Here is a 21,416-nt window from a genome sequence, read left to right on the forward strand (position 1 = left end):
GAAAAAATGGAGGACATGATTTTCCCATGTGAAATCATGAGGTTTTTGTAGTACATGAATATGGGACGGTGTGTGTCCCGAAACGTTGTACAATGTTAATGAGTGAATAAATAATAATTTATTGAAAAGATGGAAGTAATTATAAACCTCAAAAAATTATAAAAAATTGACTCACCAGACTTCCTAGAGAGATAATCCAGATTAATTTGATTCTTATTATACAGTATATTAAACATTACATTGTTTGTGGGCATAATTAATTCTTTACTGTCTAGATAAGGCAGAGTTATTAATACTGACTGGGAGCAATATTATCACACATTGTAGTAGTCCTTTTTGAATTCAGGAATAACCAACTATTCTCAAAAGTTCATTAAATAAATCTAGTCACAGAAAGTATAAAAATCACTTGATTCACTTATTTGTGGTTCATTTAACAATTTCTTCATCCACATACATTATTTTTTCTATGATAATACAACTAGCTTTCTTTTTGTCTCTCCTTTTGACTGTGGCAATCTCTGCTGTGAACAAACTTTTAGGACAATAGTATCGTATCATGTGGTTGTACCCAAGCAATATTAATGTGTTATATATTGATGATAATATTGATCATATTGGAGGTGCTTTAGGCCTTACCTATATTAAGGAATTAGAGTAACATATTTGCTTAGCAACCTTGTTGGATTATACTTAAGAAGATGTACCTTATATAATTTTTACTTTTGTTCATCATCATCTAATTACCGTACTTATACACAAAACTTTTGTAAAATCATAACTTTCAGTTTTCATCTGATATTTTTTGTTTTTTAGTGAGATATTTATCAATGGAATCCAATATTTTGTCAAATTATGAAATTTTGATTAAGCCTGACTTACATATTATTTTATTTTGTTATATTGTGTAAAGTAATCGATTATTGTTTATTTTTTTTTATTTAGCCCTCAAATATTTTTTTCTCACCTGATGGTCAAGTTAAAGTTGGAGATTTTGGGCTAGTTACAGCTATGGTTGAAGGTGATGACTTTAGATCTCCATTACTTGGAAGAAAGGTTGTTGACGAACGCCATACAGCTAGGGTTGGAACTCAGCTCTACATGAGTCCAGAACAGGTTATTTTTCTTTAAATTCAGATTATAATTATCCTCATTCTTTTAAATTCATTTTGTATTGTAATTATTCTTTAAAATATTTTTTCTTATTATTTGTAAAATAACTCAATTTTTTAGGTCTCTGGACAACAGTATAATTATAAAGTTGATATTTATTCCCTTGGACTTATATTGTTTGAACTTCTGATTCCTTTTAACACCCAAATGGAGAGGTGGAGAACTCTTACTTCAGTCCGGGAAAATAAATTTCCTCTTAATTTTGAAAATGATTTCACTGATGAGGTAAGTTATCATTTTATATTGTTGAAGATGGCCCTGGTGATGGTCAATAAAAGTATATACAAAATATTATATAAAACTTAATAAAGCAACCTTATTTTTGCTATTATTTTGTCTGCTTTTCTTGACCACCACCTGAACCATCTTTCTACAATTATTTACTTATGCTAAAAAAAAAAAAATCTTCCAATACAGATTTTACATCTCAGTGCTGTTGTCTTATTCTTATATATTTGTTTTATATTTTAGATCACTATATTTTTATTTCCTTCGTATTCTTTTTATTATGGATAGGATCACTATAGGGCCAAATATTATGTAGTAATTAATAGAATATTTCCCATGAAATTTATATTGAAAGTATATAAAATAATCCTGAATTTGAAAATATAACTGCTTTTATATTTATAATTTATTTTAATAAAGATGATTCTTATTAGAGATATAATTTCCTCATGAACACAAGGGTACTAATTTACTCTAATAATTAATTCAACCTTTATTATTTTTTGTAAATTTTATATTTCAGCATGAGCTTCTTAAGTTGATGCTATCTCAAAAACCAGAAGAGAGACCAACAACTATAGGTGTTCGATCACGCCCACCACTGAGGGAACTACAGACTGAAAGCACCATTGGCGAAGATTGGCATTTCAGTCTTCCTGCTAGGCATCGTGATTCTTCCTTCAGTAGGTCAAGTCAAGAGTCTTCTTCCTAGCATAAGATACCACTCTGTGTGAGGACTTTGAGAAAGGCCTATAAAAGACTTTAAAGGGCATATCCCTAGCGGTACTTAACTTTTAATTAGTATTGCCTTTCTGAATTTAAAAAAAAAATCAATGTGTATTGGATATAAATTATTCAAATTTGTGTATAATTTCTAGCAATCCTGTGTTTGTCAGATTATTATTTAAGTTCTTAAAATACTTAAATTGATACATTCAATTAAGAAGAAATATTAGTTACAATTTTTAAAGACTTTAAACAGTTTATTTTATTTTCATTACTTATCATCTGTAATCTCAGTAAATTAGTTTTATTTTCTAATGTATTTTGTATTATTTAGTTTAGCAGTTCATCGTTAGTTATGCTAGTTCCTATTTTGACTTTTATGATGATATAAATTCAGACATGATAGCTTAGTTTGAACATGATATGTATAATAGACTGTGCCATTGCCAATAATATTTAAGTGCCTTAAATGTATGTATTTCTTTATTATTAAAAAAGAAAGTTTATGGTTTTCTAAAGAAAGTTATTTTAGTCTTTTGGGCACCATTTTAGTGAAACTTTGAATCATTTAATAAATAATGACTTTTGTTTTTAATTGAATAGTTTTTTCTTTAATCTTAGCCAAAGACTTATTTATTCTGGAAGTTGAAAATTATTTAGTTTTTGTGATAGAATTGATAGTTGTAGTTTTATTAATTTTGTTTATTATTTTATATAAAATGCTGTGGTTTCCTCTGTAGAACAGTTTTTGAAGCCATATATATTTTTATAGAATTTAAGTGTTAAATTGTAAATATTGTATTTATTTGATATTTGTTAGTCTTTTATATATTTGTTGGCAATTTCGATTTTTGTACAGTATATTTAAATAATTTTATATGGAAGACTATAAGAAATGTAATTTTCAAATTTATGTAATGCATAAGATGCAATAATTAATTTGTAGATAGAATTTTTATTAAACTATGTTATTTTTGACATTTGTGATATATCGACTTAACTGATAATAAAAAAAAAACGTATATATTAAATTTATTTAAAGTTTATTGTGGAACACTCATTATGATAATATTGCACTTTCTGATTGTGTACATTCATTATTGAAATGAAATAGTATAGTTATTTCATCATAATATGTTTATTTTCATTATTTTAAGGAAATAAGTTACATTATAATAGTAACATAGTTACTAAGTATCTAGCCTTTTACTAGAATTTAATCCATGTTAAAAGAGATTTGATTTGTTATGTTGATTATGATTACTGTACATTCTGTTACATGTGTCTATATGCTTTTGTTAAAAAATAAAAGGCTAAAACATGTGATTTATAAACTATGTTAGAGTTGCCTTGGTAAGAAAGTAATGATGTATACATACCAATGTTTCATGTATTTTTCATGTTTCGTTTAAATACACTATACATTTTTTATATTTGTAACTACATAGTTATTCATTTAAATGTAAATAATAAAAACAACATTTTTGTGGCCCATATCATTATGACCTTTTCATTATTTAATCTTAAGCAAATGACCATTTAAGGCCAGTTGATGTCAACCACCAAAATCATATGTGGAAAAAAAATAACACATTTATCCAATAAACTTATCATTTGTTTATTTATGTATTTTTAAATTGAAGCAAATACATTTTCTCATGGATTCATTTAAAAAATATAAGTTTCATTCTACTGGTACTAAATGTTCTTGCAGTAGATCATTTTATAGCACAAGTATTCAAAATAAAGGTGGAGGTATTGTAAGGATTTCTGATTTATTTTTTATTAAATACATTTTTTTGTTACTGAAAAAAATATGTAATGTTAAAAACAATTATACATTGGATAGTGATGACTCTACTTTTTCTAGATCTTCCACTAAAGTTTTAAAGTAATCAGTAGTTTCTTTTGGCTGAGCTAATAGTTTTTCCAAGTGATCCTTCACCATTTCTCCTTCTAGTATATATTCATCAAATCGAGTTCCATTGCTTGTCATCTCTGCCAAGTCAATTAGAATTTGTGGATTGTATAGTGATGATGTTTCTAATAAACATATTGCAGCTTCATCTAGAAATTAATTTTTTACAGAAAAGATAAAAGAAAGCAAGTACAAACAAGGTAATAAAACATCTGTGACTGAAAAATTACTATGCTTTATGGTGACTTTTTCAAGAAGTTCCTGAATCTTTGTCATAACTTCACTTAGATGTGACAAAAAGTCATTATAGTACTCCATTATACTGTATTTCCACACGTTTTCACAAAAACTTTCAATTCAAACTAACCTCCAAACTATGCCATCCCAATTGAGCTGTCAATTGAAAGTATGAAGGTAAATATAAAAATTGTTAAGTAGGCTGTATAATTATAAATGACATTTATAAAAAAAATGAATAAAATTTATCTATTTATATCAATTAACATATTATAATGATATCTATTATTAAAAAACGGATTGTGAAATTTAAATGTTACCTTCAAAACCAGCTGATAATAGTCTTGATAACCTTAGATTTTATATGTAACTGGTGTCTTGTTGTGGAGTAGTATTTAGGTAATTCAAGTTTATGTGGTCAAGTTTATTTATGAATGTCCTGTGACTTGTGTTTAGAAAATATTTATTTTATATTTTAATTTTAAATATTCTAACTTTAAACCATTTTATTTTGTTTTCTGGCCCAAGACCAATCCCCTCTTTTCCAGTTGGTCCAGAGCCTGATAATAATAGATTCCCTGGATGAAAATTAAAACTTATTTAGGAATATAATGCATATTTATACATTTTAATTTTGCTTTGTTTGAAATTCGAAAAATTTTACTATTTTACCTTAAAAATTTGTTGGCCAACTTCATTTTTTGTTTATCATTGGCTTATCATTTTTATCACTTACTTCATTATGTTTGAATAGGGCCTAGTCATGAGTAGTGATATACAGCAACAGTTCTGCTTAAGATGGAATAACTATCAAAATAGCCTACTTTCAAGCCTTCCACAGTTACTTGATGGAGATGACTTGACTGATGTAACCTTGTATGCTGGTGGAAGGAGCATCAAAGCACACAGGATAGTTTTATCAGCTTGTAGTCAATACTTTAAAAACATCTTTAAAGTAAGGAAGAATGTACTTTCACTATATTATAATGCTTTTGTTTTATTGTTTTAAGGTTGAATATTAATAATTTGAATTTACGAATGAACTTAGAAAGACATGACAAAGTTGGAATTTTTTAGACATTATTTTATAACTTTGTTCTTCATATTAATAGATAGTTAAGAATGAGTTGCTTTATTAAAAGTATATTTTATTAGCATTTATCAAGTTAAAACATCAGATTATGTTGGGGGTTATTTAATTATTTAGTCATCTTTCCTGAGCTTTGTATTCCAGAGTTGACTTCAAATTTTCAATATAAATTATGAGTTGATATGTTTGTAATCACAAAATGTAATTTTAATCAAATTGATCTGTTTTATATATTTATGATTTTCCATACAAGGAAACCTATTAATGAAATTCCCCTGATATTACTCCACCCAGTTGTGTGTTTCTCCTTTTCTACTGATTTTTAATGTCCTTTTCCTCATGAAAAATACATTTTGAAGCAGTTCAAGGTAATGCAACTTATATAGCTTTATAAGGCTTATTAGCTTTTTTTTTTGTTGAAAAAAAAGAATTGTTTGCTATTTTGAACTAATGTTAGGTGCAGTTTAACAATTACTGTTTTAAAGCAGTACTCAAATACTCCTTTTATGATTGTGGTTCTATATTTTTAAATTTATTTTGTAATATACAATTTACCTTATAAATGTATTCCAGAATATGTGGTATTCTTAAATGTATGAGCAACTTATATATAAATAAGTTGGATCAGCAATAGTTCTCATGTGCTTTCTATTAAAGATCTTAATTGCTCTGTTATTATGAAGTCAATGAAATAAGAAAGATTTATATTTGTATACATATATTATTTCACCTTAAATAAATGAATAATCAGAATGGGATGGACTTTAACCAGAAATACATTAATACTTTATAATTATTCCGCCTTCCTCACTATGTAACATTATGTTTAATTGTTTGTATTTCTCCAAAGTTGTCTTAATAGCGATTGGGTCTTTATTCTTTTGTGTCCATTATTACAGAGGTAGTATTTTTTTTTTAAATATTGCTTCAATTTTTTTAAATTGAATTAATTAAATAATGCAGAAGCTATTTAGATTAAAAATATTTTATGACACCTTTGTTTTTATGAATATATATTTTGGCCTTCTGGGTTCTTAAGTATTTTTTAATATATGCCCATTTTTTACATAATTCCTTGAAATGATGTGATTGAACTGAGTTTTTTTTTTGTATTTTTTTTTCTGCAAATCTCTTCCTAAAATTAATTTTTCTAATCTTCGTCCTGTGGTGTCACTTGCAGTTAAGTTTGAATATATGTACCTGTTTCATATACATGAGTTGGGAACATAATGCAAATCTGATTGACTAAATGAAACCTGAAGTTTATATAGAAAAAGAAAATGACTAATAACTAAAAAAAAGTGCATGTTTTATGGAACATATATAGAATGGTTATGGCCATATACTTATGGAATCTTTTTATTAAACTGCTACTGCTACTGATCTGTTCTTGTGGCCCCTATCATGATAATAAATAAATTAAAGCCTTCTTCAATGAGCTATCTATCTGGCACATAGACATTTTGAATCAGATTGTTAGTTTTTGAGATTAGTGTGTTAAACAAACAAACTTATAGCTTTATATAATATTTGACTTCAAAGATTTAATGTTAATTGTTAATAAATATAATTATTTGGCACAATTACCAAGTATGCTAGTGTACTTATAATTTGCCTTTGAAGTTCAGTGGTGCAGGTTCTTCTATTGGATGGGTGACCTCCCTCCAATACAGGACCGTGTCATCTTGGTTACTCTGTCGATAATGTATAGTACTCTCTTTCTCTAACCTTTTGAGTTAGTTAAGCCTGTTGGTAATTTTTTCATGATGATCCATTGCATTTATTCGAACCTACAACTATTGAAAGATATGCTATTCAAAGAATGGGAGAAACATATTCTACTGGGCTTCCCAAAATTTTCAATAATAGAGAAATTAAAGTATATTAGTTATATTCTCCAGGTCCATGAAAAATTAATAAATTGAAAATGTAACACACAAATCAATTTAAATTTAGAAAGTTTAGGACATGCTATAGGTGAGAGGCAACTAAATTAAAATAAATAATTTGTAGTGTTGAAGCAGTTAAGAATTAATTATTTGTAATGGGTCTTTTGTAGTATGGTTCACTAAGTTCTAATGTTTAATTTTATAATTATTTCATTATTCACTTGATATGGTTGTTAAATTATAATATAATTAATCGTATTATGATTATAAACTTATTCTGAGCTAATTTTTGATCATTTGATTACATTTTTGTGTATTCTAAGAATAATGTAGGAATTTCGAATGAATGAAAGTATATTAGCTGTTTGAAGTCCATAAAAAGTGTTTTATTGTATTGTAGCCCTTGGAAGATCAAGGATTCAAAGATAAGGACATTCAGTTTCTCAACCATCAGTTTTTTTTTGTTTTTTTTTTTGGGGGGGGGAGATTTCTGATATTCGTGCCATCTAAAGAAAAAAGATTATATTGTTTTCCTGTAAGATTGACCAGGCTTTCTATTACCAACAGAAACAATAGAAGAATATCCTCTCAATCCTATATTTGTAAAAAAAAATAAAAAAATAATTCAGAAAGTCGATTCTGCATTAAAGTGAACTCCTTGTTATATTGTTTTAATGATTTACTTTTAAAGGTGTATTATTTTCTTAGTGGTTTGTAATTAAAAATAAATTTCACCGAACAAAAATTTGGCAACCTATTATTATAAACTTATCATGCTATAAAATATATTTTTGTATAATTTATTATTCTTTTAATAAATGAAATATGGTCCAGGTGCGGTAAAATAAAACTCACATAGTTAATAGCTATTTTAATTGATCCAATTAAAATAGTTATTACTGTTTGAGTTTTATTTGACCACACCTGGACCTTATTTCATTTATTATTATTACACACGATCAATCAGCAATCTTCCAGTATTATTATTTTAATAATAGTTAATATTCTTATAAGTTTCTTCTTATCTTTTTATAAGTTTGTTAAAAACTATCTGTTTCTTATATTATACTTTTAAAAATCATATTTCAAAAATAGTTAACATTTTTAATATTTATTCTATTTTATTATTCTTATTGAATGTGTTTAGGAAATGTCTCCTTTGCAACATCCTGTGATTGTTGTTCCTGGAACTGATTTTACAGAACTTTGCGCCCTCGTCACATTCATGTACTCAGGGGAAGTCAACATCTATCAACATCAACTCCCTGGCCTCATAGCTCTCGCTGATACTCTCCACATAAGAGGCCTGGCTCAGTTTTCAGCAGTATGAATGTTATATGATTATTATTTCTATATTAGCATCAAACATTTGTATAGTATTTAAAAGGTAGTTATTATATTCAAGATATATGAAATTGTATTTAGCATTGAACCGAATAGTGTTTTTAGTTTTGTTAATTTTTAATAAGAAATATTCTTCTCAAATAATTTATTCCAGTAGTAAACACTTTGATGAGGATATACTATAGTGTACCACTGGAGTAGTAGAGCTGGTTCTCCCTCTATAGTGGTTGATGACAATATTCCGCTTAGTAAAACTTTGTAACTTTCTAGTGGTATTTTAGAGAATTTATAGTTCCTTTTCCCGCAGTTAATTGGAGTATAACATTTTTGATAAAACTGGAGTTGGCTGATATACCTCATGTAACAGTCATCAATTGTTAAGTCCTTTTCAACTTATTCAAAAAATAAATACAGAAATTTTTTCTTGATTTAATTTGTTATATGAGAAGAATAGAGCAATAATTGACAATAAGAAAAGTATCCTATCTCAAAGGATCTGCCTGCCTTACTAAGGTCTCCGTTTCAGGAGTCCACATTGCTCATTCCTCCTCCAGTCATCTGAGGGTTAATTTCAATGTTCATTTATGAATGAAGGTTTATTTGTTGTATTCACATGTCACAAATTATTTCCAATTAAAAGAATTTAAAAAAAAATTACTTATGCAAAGAAAATGAGTTAGAACTTAAAATAAGGTCAAGTTCATGTATCAGGTTTTTTCAGGTCCTGAATTATTTATGGTAATAATGAAATTACCATAATCAAAAACAGGTTTATCAGAGTACCATTTATCCAGTTGGAAATGTGGATATTGACAAAGATAATTGAAGGAAGGTAAACTTATTAAGAAAGAAATGAAAATATAGATATATAACCAGGTATAAACCCTAATATAGAAATAAAAGGATTGCTTGATTCCCCTGACATCATGATTTTATATAATAAGGGTCAAATAAGGTGGTTAGTACTGGACGGAGGATGGAATATGGTACACAGGTAGTATTGCACCAGAATGTTCAAAATGATTTTGGTTGGACTCCCAGTGAGGAAAAGTAAAAGAGGTTAACCAAATCTCTGATGGAAACAGATTTTAGCTGCTTACTTCAGAACTTTGGGTGTAAGAAGATGGAAAAGAGCAGCTGATGATAAAAAAAGATGTTTGTTGAGAGGTCTAGTTCTAAATAGGTCCTGGGTATTTATGAAAGAAGAAAAATATTAATGAAAATTATATTACACAAACTATTTAACCATTTCCCATTTAAACTTCAGAAGGTTAATTTTTTAAAAATCTTTAATAGGGTGTTAAGCAGTCTTGAATTCTTAGCAGATTAGAATTTCTGCTTGAATTTTGGTGTCAGTGAAAGATTGAAAAACAGCCAGGTCTTGAAAAGTTTTAGTTTTTAGTCTTACAATTTCATTTTCCAATTAACGTTTAGGAACAAGTGTAAACAAGTTGAGAACAGAATTTATGTTATTGTTTTTCTCCTTACCATTTCTAAATCCAAGAAAATATTAAAAAGCCTTTTTCACTTACTTTGTCCATCAGTCCCTCTCTCGAGTGTTTACTTGAATACTTGTTTTTCATCAATGTTGACAGAAGTTTGTTATAGTTTATGTTTTGTATTCTTTTATTTTTAAAAATTGAATTTCAGGCTGCAAAGATAACTATCTATGGTTTGATTTTACTGTAATGACAGTGTCACTTTAAACTAGTATATCTGCAGATACATTGTCCTTTGGATAGTGATTGCAGATGACATATAGCAACATTATACTTTTCTTAATCAAGGTGCTCGAAATTTACAATAGTAATAAAAGAAATGAAAATAAGAAAATGTGTGTTTCTGGGATGTAGGGCACACTCAAGGATTAACCTCTGATCATTAATTAAGAATTGAGAAGAAGAGAAACAGAAAAAGGTGACTTTGAATAAAAAGAAAAAAAAATATTAGGAAAACTTTTTGCTGTTGACATTTCAATTTATTTATTATATGATAGTTTTAATATGTTTATTATAATATAGCATTTACTCATGAGATTATATATCTATGGATATTTTTTTTTTGTTCAAAGGGTCCTTTTGAAGAAGAGGGTTTTACTCCTCAAAGTCCACCAAGCACTCCACAGACTCCTGAAGAGAAGATGCCACCACTTGGAATAAAAAGACCGAAACTTAATGAAAATAATAATAATACTAGTAATAACAATAATAACAATTCTACTAGTAATAATAATACAGTCGCCCCAAGCCCTGTTAAAAGTATGTATGTGAGAAAACCAAAGTCACGGGGCACTAGGAGCAGTCCTGGTAGGTCTCAAGGAGAAGCTGAAGACCTAAGTAGAAGGGATACTCCTACAGATCTAACTCAAGGTAAACTATTAATTTCAGGTAAATTATTAATCAGTAAAATTGTTTCATTTTTAAAAATATTAATTATTATACAAGAAGAGGTTTGGGGGACAAAGATGGTTGGGGGGAGGGAGGTGCGGTCAAAATATAACACAAATGAGTTGAAATAACTTATTTAATCGGGCCAGCATTTCAGCCAGAATTTCTAGCCTTCATCAGGGCTAAGAACAGAACAAGATAACAACCAATGAATACAAAAAATAAAATATAAACAGAATGATATAAAGTAAATAATTGTACAGAATGGAATTAATAAAATTAAAGTGATGAAAGAAGTGGAAAATATAATGTATATATTGGTAATTGAATAAGTAGGTAAAATAACATAATTAAGGAAGTAAAATAAAAATTTAAAGTTATATAATGCAAAGAAATATGAATATTTTAATTTATTAATAATTTAAAAATTAAAATTATGGAAAGAAAAAATAAAATTGAGAAAAAGAAAATATATTTAACAAATGAAAAATGTAACTATGATATTAGATAAAGAAGTAAAATATGAAGTTAAGTTTAACAAAAGAAGTGAATAGAAAAAAAAAAAATAGAAAACAGCAATAATAATATATGGTGAACATAACTAATAACCTGGGTAAGGGAAATTAAGAAAAGATTAGATAAGGAGGGGGGGGGGGTAAAATTAAGATAAGAAAAAAAGAGAATAAACATAAAACGAACCTGTTAGCTTGAAATCTTACCGCCAAGTGAGTTCTGCGCCATGAATGGCCAGACTCAGAATTAAAAAAATACTTTATGGAGATGACAAAGTGTTTTTTAGAGGAAACGTTACAAGTGGGTTAAAAATAAATAGTAGAAAAGATTTAAAATATTTAGAAGAGGAAAGCGTGTGAGAGGGTGACGACAAATGGTTTAAGAAAATGTTAAAAATATATGTATGTTACAAGGATGACGAAGTACCGTAAAATTACAGAGAGTCATAAGTATTTAACAACAGATAAAAAGAGGAAATGCATAAGAGGGTGATGACAAATGTGTTAGAAAAAGTTTAAAAAGTGAAATAATACATTATAAAGTGGGCGGAAAAATAAAATAAATTTAAAAAAATAATAAAAATAAAAATTACTTTTTTAAACTGTTTGCGAATATGTTAATGATAAGTTGTGCTTGTCGGTTTTTAAATTGACTGAAGAAAGTTGGATGGTAAAAAAGATTTTAGATAATAAGTTCTTATTATAAGTATAGCTAATCTTAATCAAAATGTTTTGTCGTACATTGTTCGAAATCCTTTGATTCTATATTTTGTAAAGTTGTCTGTGTAATTAGAGTATAAAAATATTTTTTACTGATGGGATTGAACGTATTAAGTGTTGCTATCAAAGCATGTTTGTCATTTTGTTGTGATAAAAATCATAAGGTTGATGCCAAAGTATCTTTGCCATTTTATTGGGTGTTTAATAACTGATGAAATTGGGGAAAGTCAGGGAATGCAAGGAAAAACAGAGGGTTGTTATAGTCAGAATATTCAAACAGTTGTTTGAGTTTAAAAATTGTTTTAGAACCATTATAACAAACCCCTCCCCCCCAAAAAAAATTTGCCTAGTACATATGACAGTACAGTTCATCGTTCTATGATTTATTATCCGAGTGTAAAATAAAGTAGGATATGGCGTTATCAAATATAGTTGTGTCGAGGAAAATACATTTACACAAGTCAAAAAATGTAGTGAATGGAATTTATAGAAATTGATGCTTGTTCTAGTTTTACATTAATCTTTAACTTGCTTTCCTTTAGCTTTGAGCCAAATTGGGCGTGTTCTTTTTGAAATATAGGCATGCTTAAGTAAATAGATTATGGCATCTTTAAGCAAAAGTAATGGATGGAATTAGTTGAAATCAATTTTGATACATTTTTACAGTGTTCCACAATAGTCCAAATGAGATCGTGAAAAAATATTCATGGTTTGAAATACATTCTGATTGGACTTTTACTATGTTATAATCTGGTAAATACTTGTAGAAAAGAATTGTATGTTTTAGAAAAAATTGTTATGTAGCAATGTGGTAAAAATAACATTCAGAAAGGTACTGGAAAGTTCTTAAACTTTCAAGAGGGAACAAAATAGCTTTAAAAAAAATATTTGTGTGTGAAGTGTTGTTCCATAATCATAGAGACAATGGAATTATCAAATATAGGGGACATTTGATTGAAGATATGAAAAAATTTGTTTGATAATCAGGGTTGTTTTTTTTCCAATGATCCCGAGTGGAAGGGTGTTTCATGTTGAGGAAAGCTGTGAGGCTATACAGTATAATAATTGATTACAAAATGGTTTATAAACATTTTAATTTATCAAATTATCCTCGCACATACATATTTCCTAACTCACAATTTTGGGATAAATCAAAGTGTAATTAAACAACTTCCCCTCCCCTTGCAGTCTAATGAAGAAAAATTTTTATTTTTGAGCCTTTAAATCTAACCTCTCATGTTTTGTTTTCGTGATAAGAGATTTAAAGTGAAACTTCTTTTCAACATTTTACAACACAAGATTAAAAAAAATTGTCCAGGAGTTTAATTATTTCATGACTGGGGAGAGATGAAATGGAATTGGTTGGGAGGGGAGGAGGGCAATATTGGTCAATTCTAGCAGGAAAATTTATATTGTAATAGGAGAGTAGGAGATTACAGTATTTAATAATCCCAGTAGTATTGGTTCGATTGAGTGAACTCCTTAAAGCTTTTATCCTCCTGTTACAATATAAACAAATTTCCTGGTAGCATTGACTCAGGAAATAGCTGTTCTATTCTAATTATTATAACTCATATTTCTGCCTTAAGCTATAAGAGGGAATTCCTATAGCTCATCTTTGTTAAGAGCTAGAAATGAAAATTGTACCTTAAGACTAAAAAGTGATGAAGATAGTGCCAAAAATGGGATGATAAAAGTTTTTAACCATTTGAATTAAAATATCTTAAAAACTCAAAATCGGAGTTGCTTACTACAGGTGAGGAAAATGTTCAGTGTTTCATCGTCTTTCTAATGAGCTATAATCCAAAGTTATATCCTGATGCTACACAGAAGTAGAGATGCAACTAGTGGATAAAAGATAGTGTAAATAACATTGTTCAGGTAAATAATACGTTTCAACTTTTATTGTTGTTAGAATAAACACATAGGAGTAGCCATTTTTGTTTGTCTAGCTATGTTCACGACATAGACACTTTCTTATTGTTAGGGTAAATTTACTTAAAAGAATTGTTATTATTAAGGTAAACTTAATCTAAAAAATTAAAATATTTCCTACAAGATAATTTACTTTTAAGAATTATAAACACCAAAAATACTAAACAAAAGTACTACAAGGGGTGATACAACAATTTACACAGTGTTTGCTAGACATTTATTGAAAACATTCAATCAAATGTTTTCATTTCTTATTTTAACTATCACAAGCCAATCATATGAACATTTACTATTGATTAATATGAATGATAACGTAACCTATAATTTCTTGAATGAACAGTATAATTAAAGAAAACATTATTGCATATACCATGCAAAAGTTATGTGCACAAAATTTTCTTCAAATAAGTGTTACATTATAAATTTAAATGTAATGTAATTTAATATTTTTCATATTAATGTTATACTTAATAATATTACATATTTTACTTAATAGTTATCTCCTTTGTATAACAATCATGAAATGTCCTTCAGAGATTGTTTCTAAACGTTTTTGCAGATGGTGGAGGTGGAAATCGAACACCCAACTCAAAGCTATATGCTACTTGCCTCATTTGTGGCAAGCAGTTATCCAATCAGTATAATCTTCGTGTTCACATGGAAACCCACCAGAATGCCCACTATGCTTGCAGCTCTTGCTCTCACGTATCTCGTTCGAGGGATGCCCTTAGAAAGCACGTATCTTATAGGCACCCGCAGCCGCCACCAGGAGACTTGCCTGCTGCTACCCCACCAGGACAGTACTTCTAGCACGGGGCTCACGTCGTCCTCCGTCCTCTAGTTGCCAGGGGGCTCTAGTCCACTGAGGAACCAGCAACTTTAGTTATTTACTACACATCACAAGGAATACTTTTACTATAATCTTATGTCAAATCTAATTGGGCCACAAAAGCGTTAAATTAGTTACCTCAATTTAATGTTTGTAAGAGCTTTAGTTTCTCTCGAACTGAAATATAATTAAACTAGTGAAAAAATTCATAATTGAAAATAATTTCTCAACTGTATTTATAATCTGGATTAATGATTACTATGTTGGCATTCATCGATGAGTAATTGCCTTATGGAAGAGCGGATAGTTAAACTTCAAATATATAGTCATTTTTAAAGTTAAAGGTTTATAAATATGGTTCTAATTTAAGAGGTGTTTTTATTAAATGATGCTTAAGTTTATATATAAGAAGATGGTCAGGGTTGCGGTCAAAAGTGAAAAAAAATTGTTTACAACTATTTATTTTCCTACGTTTCGCCCCACTTTGCAGGGCTTCATCAGGGCTGCTCAAATGAATCGGTTGAAATTGGCTGTTCAATCGATTCATTTGAGCAGTCCTGCAAAGTGGGGCGAAACGTAGGAAAATAAATAGTTGTAAACTATTTTTGTTTCACTTTTGACCGCAACCCTGACCATCTTCTTATATATCAATTTTAACGGTCAACAATATATACATATATGCTTAAGTTTAATTTTTACTATTTCGGTTATTTGGTGCAGAAAGAAACATCTTTAAAAGTTATATAGTGCTCCATTACTGAACTCATTCATACAATGTATTCAGTTAATTTATCGTTATCTTAAAATTTGGCTGGTTGTTTCCTAAATCCAAGCTTGATTTCTATAAGTGATTTTTTTAAAAATTTGCTGAATGGTTTTAAGAATTAATTTCACCTCCCTCAGCTTAAGGTGCACGATTCATTGTTTTTGTTTTGACTAAATTTTAAATCTTATTTTTTCTTGTAGTGCGGTTTGTATTACATTTCATTTGATAGATATTGTGCCATTCACTAAATGTAGGCGAAGAAGTTATATATTGATTTTTTAATTTTTTTTTTTTAACTAGTCTTTTTTTCCATTTACTAGTCTTATAATATCTTATAATTACTGATCACTTTTTAGTAATAAAGATGTTATTTTGTGATATATTTATTAGTAATTGTGTAAATATTAATATATTTGTCATGTACGTGAGGAAGTTATTAATAATATGTTTATTCGAGACCAAACTTTATACATAGTTACCTAGAACTTCCGTATATTTATCGTGGTGTTCTATTAAGCCACCTTGATTACTGTTATAACAGTATAATTTATTTTTGTTTTGGTCTATCTCATAAATAAAACAAACGTTTCGTAGCAGTATAAGCCACTGTTTGTTGTTAGTGAGAGCTGGGTGAAATGTTTCTCCTCGTTACCTCTCCAAAGATTATTAATTATGTCTGATCTCGATTATTTTAGTTAATTATAGTAAGTGATTGGTTCATCTTTGTTTGGATCAATATGACACCCAATCCAAAACCAATCTTGGTATAAACGTCTTTTTAAGTCATAATTACAATTTTCTCGTATATTGGCAGCAATAAAAATTTGTAAATATTTATTCTTATAAAAAAGAAATAAAATATAAAACTAATTATAAAGTTGTTCATGTTTTCAGAGTTTATTAAAATATGAATTTTATTTTCTATAGGTTAATACTGTACCGAATAATGAGTACGGTCTTGTGGTCCAATTAAAATTGACATGTGATTTTGTTTTTCAGTAAGATTTATTTATAGCGAATAACATTGCAGTACGTTGTGCAATATTAGAAGTGTAAATTTTTAAACTATGTAATAGATAAAAATTCACACCTAGTATTTGAGTGTTTATGTCAAGTGTTCAAATCTAAGATTTTTCAAAGACTATTATTTAATTTTAATTTCAAATAATGGACAATCACTATTTTACACATATAAACATAGAATTATCACATAATTAACAATAAGTAGATACCAATTATAGATTCTAATTTTATGCACATTCATTCGATTGAATTGATGTCGATGCTTTCACATTGTGTATGTAATTATAAATATTTATAACAGTGTTAATGAAACATATTAGTGAGAGATAAGTGCCGAAAGTAAAAGAGCACATATCGTGTTAAAAGATATGTTATATATCATATCACTTAGTGATTACTTAAGGTGTTGGTAAGTTTTGTGTTCCTCTTAAATACTTAAAAAAAAAAAACAGGTGATATGTCGTTATGAATTGTATACAAAGGTTACCTCTATAAAACTTCAACCAGTGATATGATTAGCCCAAAGTATTTATTGGGACAAAAAAGTTATTTATTTTTAAATTATTTAGAAAATATTTTATTTATGTCCCCTCCAGTAATTAAATAAGTATATATTAAAAAAAATGAAACAAATAGAAGGATAATTCCTCATTTGTCTGTAAAAGGGTGTGGAAAAAAATCGAGTGATTTTAGTTAATAGGCAACAGAAATAGTTACCAATAAGTACAAAAGAGGTTAGAGTAGATGTTATTAGTTCAATTTTATTTTTATCCTTAATAATAATAATAAAAAGAAAGAAAGGCTTTTAAAAAAAGCCTGTTTAGGTGCCTTATAGTTCCTAGGTTATGAGTTATCAATCTACATTGTTATCTAGTCTCTTGTAATAGAGTACTTATATTAAAAGAGAAAAAAAAACCTAACAGATAGCCTTTATGGTGCCTTTCCAAACAGTATAATAACATACAGTTTTCCTGTGCCTTAGGAATGTTTAACAACTTCCAGACAGTTTTGGTTGGTAATTTGTTTGGCATGTACGAACTGTATTAAGGTATATAAGGTTGTGAAAAAGGAAAGTTTTTGTTATTGTTATTTATTGTTAATATTGGAAATAATTAATTTTGCAAATAGCTAGTGTTTTATTTATATCCATCCTATTCTTTTATCATTTATCCTTTGTAGCATAAAATTAGAAAAATATTTTGTATTAGGAAACTTTTTTTTTTGGTTCCTTGATTAGAGAGCGAAGTATCGTCTATACCAAAATAAAAGTTTTCTATATTTTCTTCCCTAAAAGAAAGAGGTCAACTTATGTTTTGTTTCTGAAAGTTACAAGAAAAAAGCATGTTTGCTAGCCATTAAAAAAATCTCAAAAATATTTTTTTATTTTTAGGGTAATTTTAAGATTACTGGTCATTGTTATGTTCTAAGAGAACTCCAGGAGGCTTCATTTAGAAGATATGGTCATTATTGTATGCAAAAGACCTTATTCTTTTTGTATTTGAAAAGAAATCCATCAATATTTGTTATTAGGCAACTTATTCAAAAGTTTGAACATAGATAATTTTATTAGTGAAATTGTCCTTATCAATGCTGCCAATTCTACCTAACAAAAAATACCTGCTTAGCATAGTAATAGTTCAGTATTACCACAAAAAACGTCATTTCATTATGGTACTTTACATGATTTTGGTTATCGTGATAATAATGAAATGACGTTTTTTGTGGTAATACTGAACTATTCATATTTGACTAATCTACCCTTAATTTTGAGTTTATCTAGAGGGATCTATCAAAAACCATTACTTACTGTAATAATCATAGTTATTACTTAAACAGGTGTCATTACAGTAACCACAAAACAAAATTTGGAACTGGAAGATTTTTACTAGGCTTAATGATTTTGGTGTCACCTGGTGTCCATTCTTAATACTAATAATTTTAAAAATGCTAATTGGTTTTTAAAAATTTTATTGCTTAAAACAATTTACGATTTTTAGGTGCTCCTAAACATTTGCTTAATTATGACCAATTCACAACCAACAAAAAATATGAAAAATGTTTGCAAAAAAATATAATGAGCTTGACCTAAAATTTGATTTAGATGGCAATGAAGGCTGGAGGTGTTAATATGCCTAGTCTTTGGTTAGAGTACTCATGGCCTGCATGATCAAAACATACTTCAGATTGGACACTTTTTTTTAGCCACGACTCCTGGCCTTGTTTATTTTACAACAAAAACTCCAGGTACAGCATTCCTTTATATCATTATTCGATATAGATTGGACCTTGGGGTTTTTCTACAAAATGATAGTCCTTAAAATAATTATTGATTTTGTTTATAAAGCACAATTTCACAAAAATTATGGTTGGTTCCTATGTGCATGAATAGGTTCAATTGTCATGTAGAATTACTCAGATGGAATGGAAATTGTTTAAAAAACAAAACAAGAAAAAATTTGTTATACTGTTTTAATTTTATGAACATAATAAATACTGTTTATAGTAATCGATAAATATTTAAATAATATAATTTATATCAATACTTTGTATAAAGTATATAAAATTATGACAAAAATAATGATTTCATCAAATAAAAAGGAACAATATGCCCTTATTTTGATTATAACATGTTTCACATTTAGCATATGTGAAAACTAAAAGTTTATGTACTTTTTCTTTTTATAAAATGGGTATTTTATTTGTCACAATTATACGATGTCTGAGACATAAAGGTTTTCATAAATAAATTAAGATTAATAAATGCTCTGATTTCATTCAGCTCTGAACATCACAAAGGGGTAGGCAAGGAGTAGGCCACTTGTGTTTACGATATAGGCTGAATGGTCCAGATTTTTGTATTGCAGTCTTGCCCAACAGAAACCAAAGTTTCATCGTCCACCCAGACGAGCCTTGTGATTTGGCTTTGTGGATGGGCATCTGTAACAAAACACAAGCGAAAATTTTAAACAGGTTATACTCCATAGTAGTTACTGACCAAACATATATATATTTTTTTTAATTTCAAGAGTTCTTATAATTAAGTCAACAGGAATGATCTCTACCGAGTCATGTTGGTACATAGAATTTTTAACGAACTATTGTCAGTGCAGGTAAAAATTCATATATTAAATCAAATAAGTGACCCATTCTCGCACTTCGTGAAAAATTTATTTCTAAATGTCTGAACAATAATATGTTAAGAATTTCAAAAAGAAAATACAACTCATAAATGTGAATAAGAAAAATAAATGAAGTACAAGATGGTTAGGGCACTGTCAAGCATTTACACACATGTGGCCAGCACCTGCTCAAGGGGTTAACTTCAAGATTCAGAATTGCTCTTTTAAGGAAGCAGAGTTAAATTAAAGTCACTTCAGCATTTCCCAGTGATACGGCTTGTAACACCCAAGGTTCATTTCAATTATGACTTACTTTTTTTTTAAATATAATTTTAACATATTTTTTTTATTTATTTTTTTAATTTTGAGAATAAAGTGAGCACAATTCCATAATCAGAATGTCAACATCAACAAATGATACCATAAGGCCTTATTTTATTATTATTTTTTTTAAGGTGCTAAACATCATATTAAATACACATTTCATGCTAATATTTCTAATGATTAGAATAGAAATATTAACGATCTATATATATTTTTTAATTTAATATATTTACAAAGTTATATTGGTATAAATATTATTCTAAATTTTGATATTTGAAATGTTTGATTGGTCAGCTAACTTACACAAAATTCTGCGCACACTACGGTTTAAACCACAGCTTTTGAACTGTACAGGAGTTTGACCAGTAAGAAATTAGACACTCTGTTTAAAAGTACTATGGGAAATATTTAATGAAGTTTTTTTTACAGCCATACAAACAAATGGACTACATACCACACCCCGACAAGAAAAGTTAACACTTTTTTGAAATGTGAACGAAAGATTGGGTTTTCAAATTTTCTGTGTTCTATCTTTATCTAAAAGGTGAAACATCTGTTTTGTTGCAGTAATAAATAATGTTATTACTTATTAGTTAGTAGGCATGGCTTCACCATATAGATGCATAAGAATGTACTGAATCATGATGGTTATTGATGTTAATTTTTTTTATCTCTCTTTGGTAAAAAGATCTTTTAGAAGGGTCATTTTTCTTGCCGAGATGCTCTATGCTAAACAACTGATAAGGATATATCAAGTCACTTAGCAATATTTAACTTTTAATTCATGAAAGCAAGAATATCAGCAGTAATAAATACATTTAATATTTACTTTTAATAATTGTGTGCTTCGCTGGATGAAGAACACTCCATATAATAATAGTAGTATCCAGAGATCCACTTGCCACTTGTATGGAATTTGGAGACCACGCCACACAATTTACTCGAGCATTATGGAATCCCCATTCTTTATTGTGAGCAAGCTAAAGAAGGAATAGAAGATTAATTATAAAATAAATAAATTTATGTCTTTATTAAGATGTCTATGTTCATGTGAGTTGTTAAGTGCTACATATCCAGAGCATTTACAAGTAGTCATTATTACCTGAATACTTCAACATCAGCCCTACTGAGATGACAATATCTCTAAAATGAGATATACCAGGGCATTCAAAAAGTCCTGTCGTTTTTCGTTTGTT

General features: G+C 28.3%; 3 protein-coding genes across 5 annotated transcripts in view; 2 read left to right on the forward strand and 1 right to left on the reverse strand.

Annotated features, from left to right (window-relative positions):
• The window catches only part of PEK (pancreatic eIF-2alpha kinase), a 14,184-nt gene extending 10,436 nt beyond the window's left edge, over positions 1 to 3,748 (forward strand). The window contains exons 14-16 of the mRNA XM_014424443.3: positions 946 to 1,116; positions 1,234 to 1,398; positions 1,925 to 3,748. Of these exons, the coding sequence (XP_014279929.1) occupies positions 946 to 1,116; positions 1,234 to 1,398; positions 1,925 to 2,113 (525 nt within the window). The 3' untranslated portion in view covers positions 2,114 to 3,748. The remainder of the gene's footprint in view (positions 1 to 945; positions 1,117 to 1,233; positions 1,399 to 1,924) is intronic.
• Positions 3,749 to 4,270: 522 nt separating this feature from the next.
• LOC106683160 (protein bric-a-brac 2) lies at positions 4,271 to 17,904 on the forward strand. Of its 2 annotated transcripts, none has more exons than XM_014424444.3 (5): positions 4,271 to 4,459; positions 5,037 to 5,237; positions 8,409 to 8,585; positions 10,677 to 10,974; positions 14,719 to 17,904. In XM_014424444.3, exons 1-5 carry the CDS (start codon positions 4,454 to 4,456, stop codon positions 14,967 to 14,969), a joined length of 933 nt encoding a protein of 310 aa, XP_014279930.1. In that variant the 5' UTR covers positions 4,271 to 4,453; the 3' UTR covers positions 14,970 to 17,904. The 2 variants fall into 2 exon arrangements, with proteins under 2 accessions (XP_014279930.1, XP_014279931.1); XM_014424445.2 differs by lacking the exon at positions 4,271 to 4,459 and adding an exon at positions 4,528 to 4,681.
• Positions 17,905 to 19,255: 1,351 nt separating this feature from the next.
• flr (actin-interacting protein 1 flr) overlaps positions 19,256 to 21,416 on the reverse strand; it is a 16,007-nt gene continuing 13,846 nt past the window's right edge. Inside the window, exons 12-13 of one of the 2 annotated variants that reach the window (XM_014424448.3) lie at positions 21,050 to 21,200; positions 19,256 to 19,714 (exon numbers count right to left, since the gene is read on the reverse strand). In XM_014424448.3, the coding sequence (XP_014279934.1) occupies positions 19,602 to 19,714; positions 21,050 to 21,200 (264 nt within the window). In that variant the 3' untranslated portion in view covers positions 19,256 to 19,601. The remainder of the gene's footprint in view (positions 19,715 to 21,049; positions 21,201 to 21,416) is intronic. The other variant, XM_024361665.2, reaches the window with a different exon arrangement.

Source organism: Halyomorpha halys, unplaced genomic scaffold (assembly GCF_000696795.3).
Source record: "Halyomorpha halys isolate HHAL.00 unplaced genomic scaffold, Hhal_1.1 Scaffold470.1, whole genome shotgun sequence".
Taxonomy (NCBI): domain Eukaryota; kingdom Metazoa; phylum Arthropoda; class Insecta; order Hemiptera; family Pentatomidae; genus Halyomorpha; species Halyomorpha halys.

Excerpts from the sequence above, each read along its gene's own strand:
- LOC106683160 (XM_014424444.3), top strand. Across the intron at positions 5,238-8,408 it reads ACTTTAAAAACATCTTTAAA|GAAATGTCTCCTTTGCAACA; the intron begins GTAAGGAAGAAT and ends GAATGTGTTTAG. Across the intron at positions 8,586-10,676 it reads GCCTGGCTCAGTTTTCAGCA|GGTCCTTTTGAAGAAGAGGG; the intron begins GTATGAATGTTA and ends TTTTGTTCAAAG.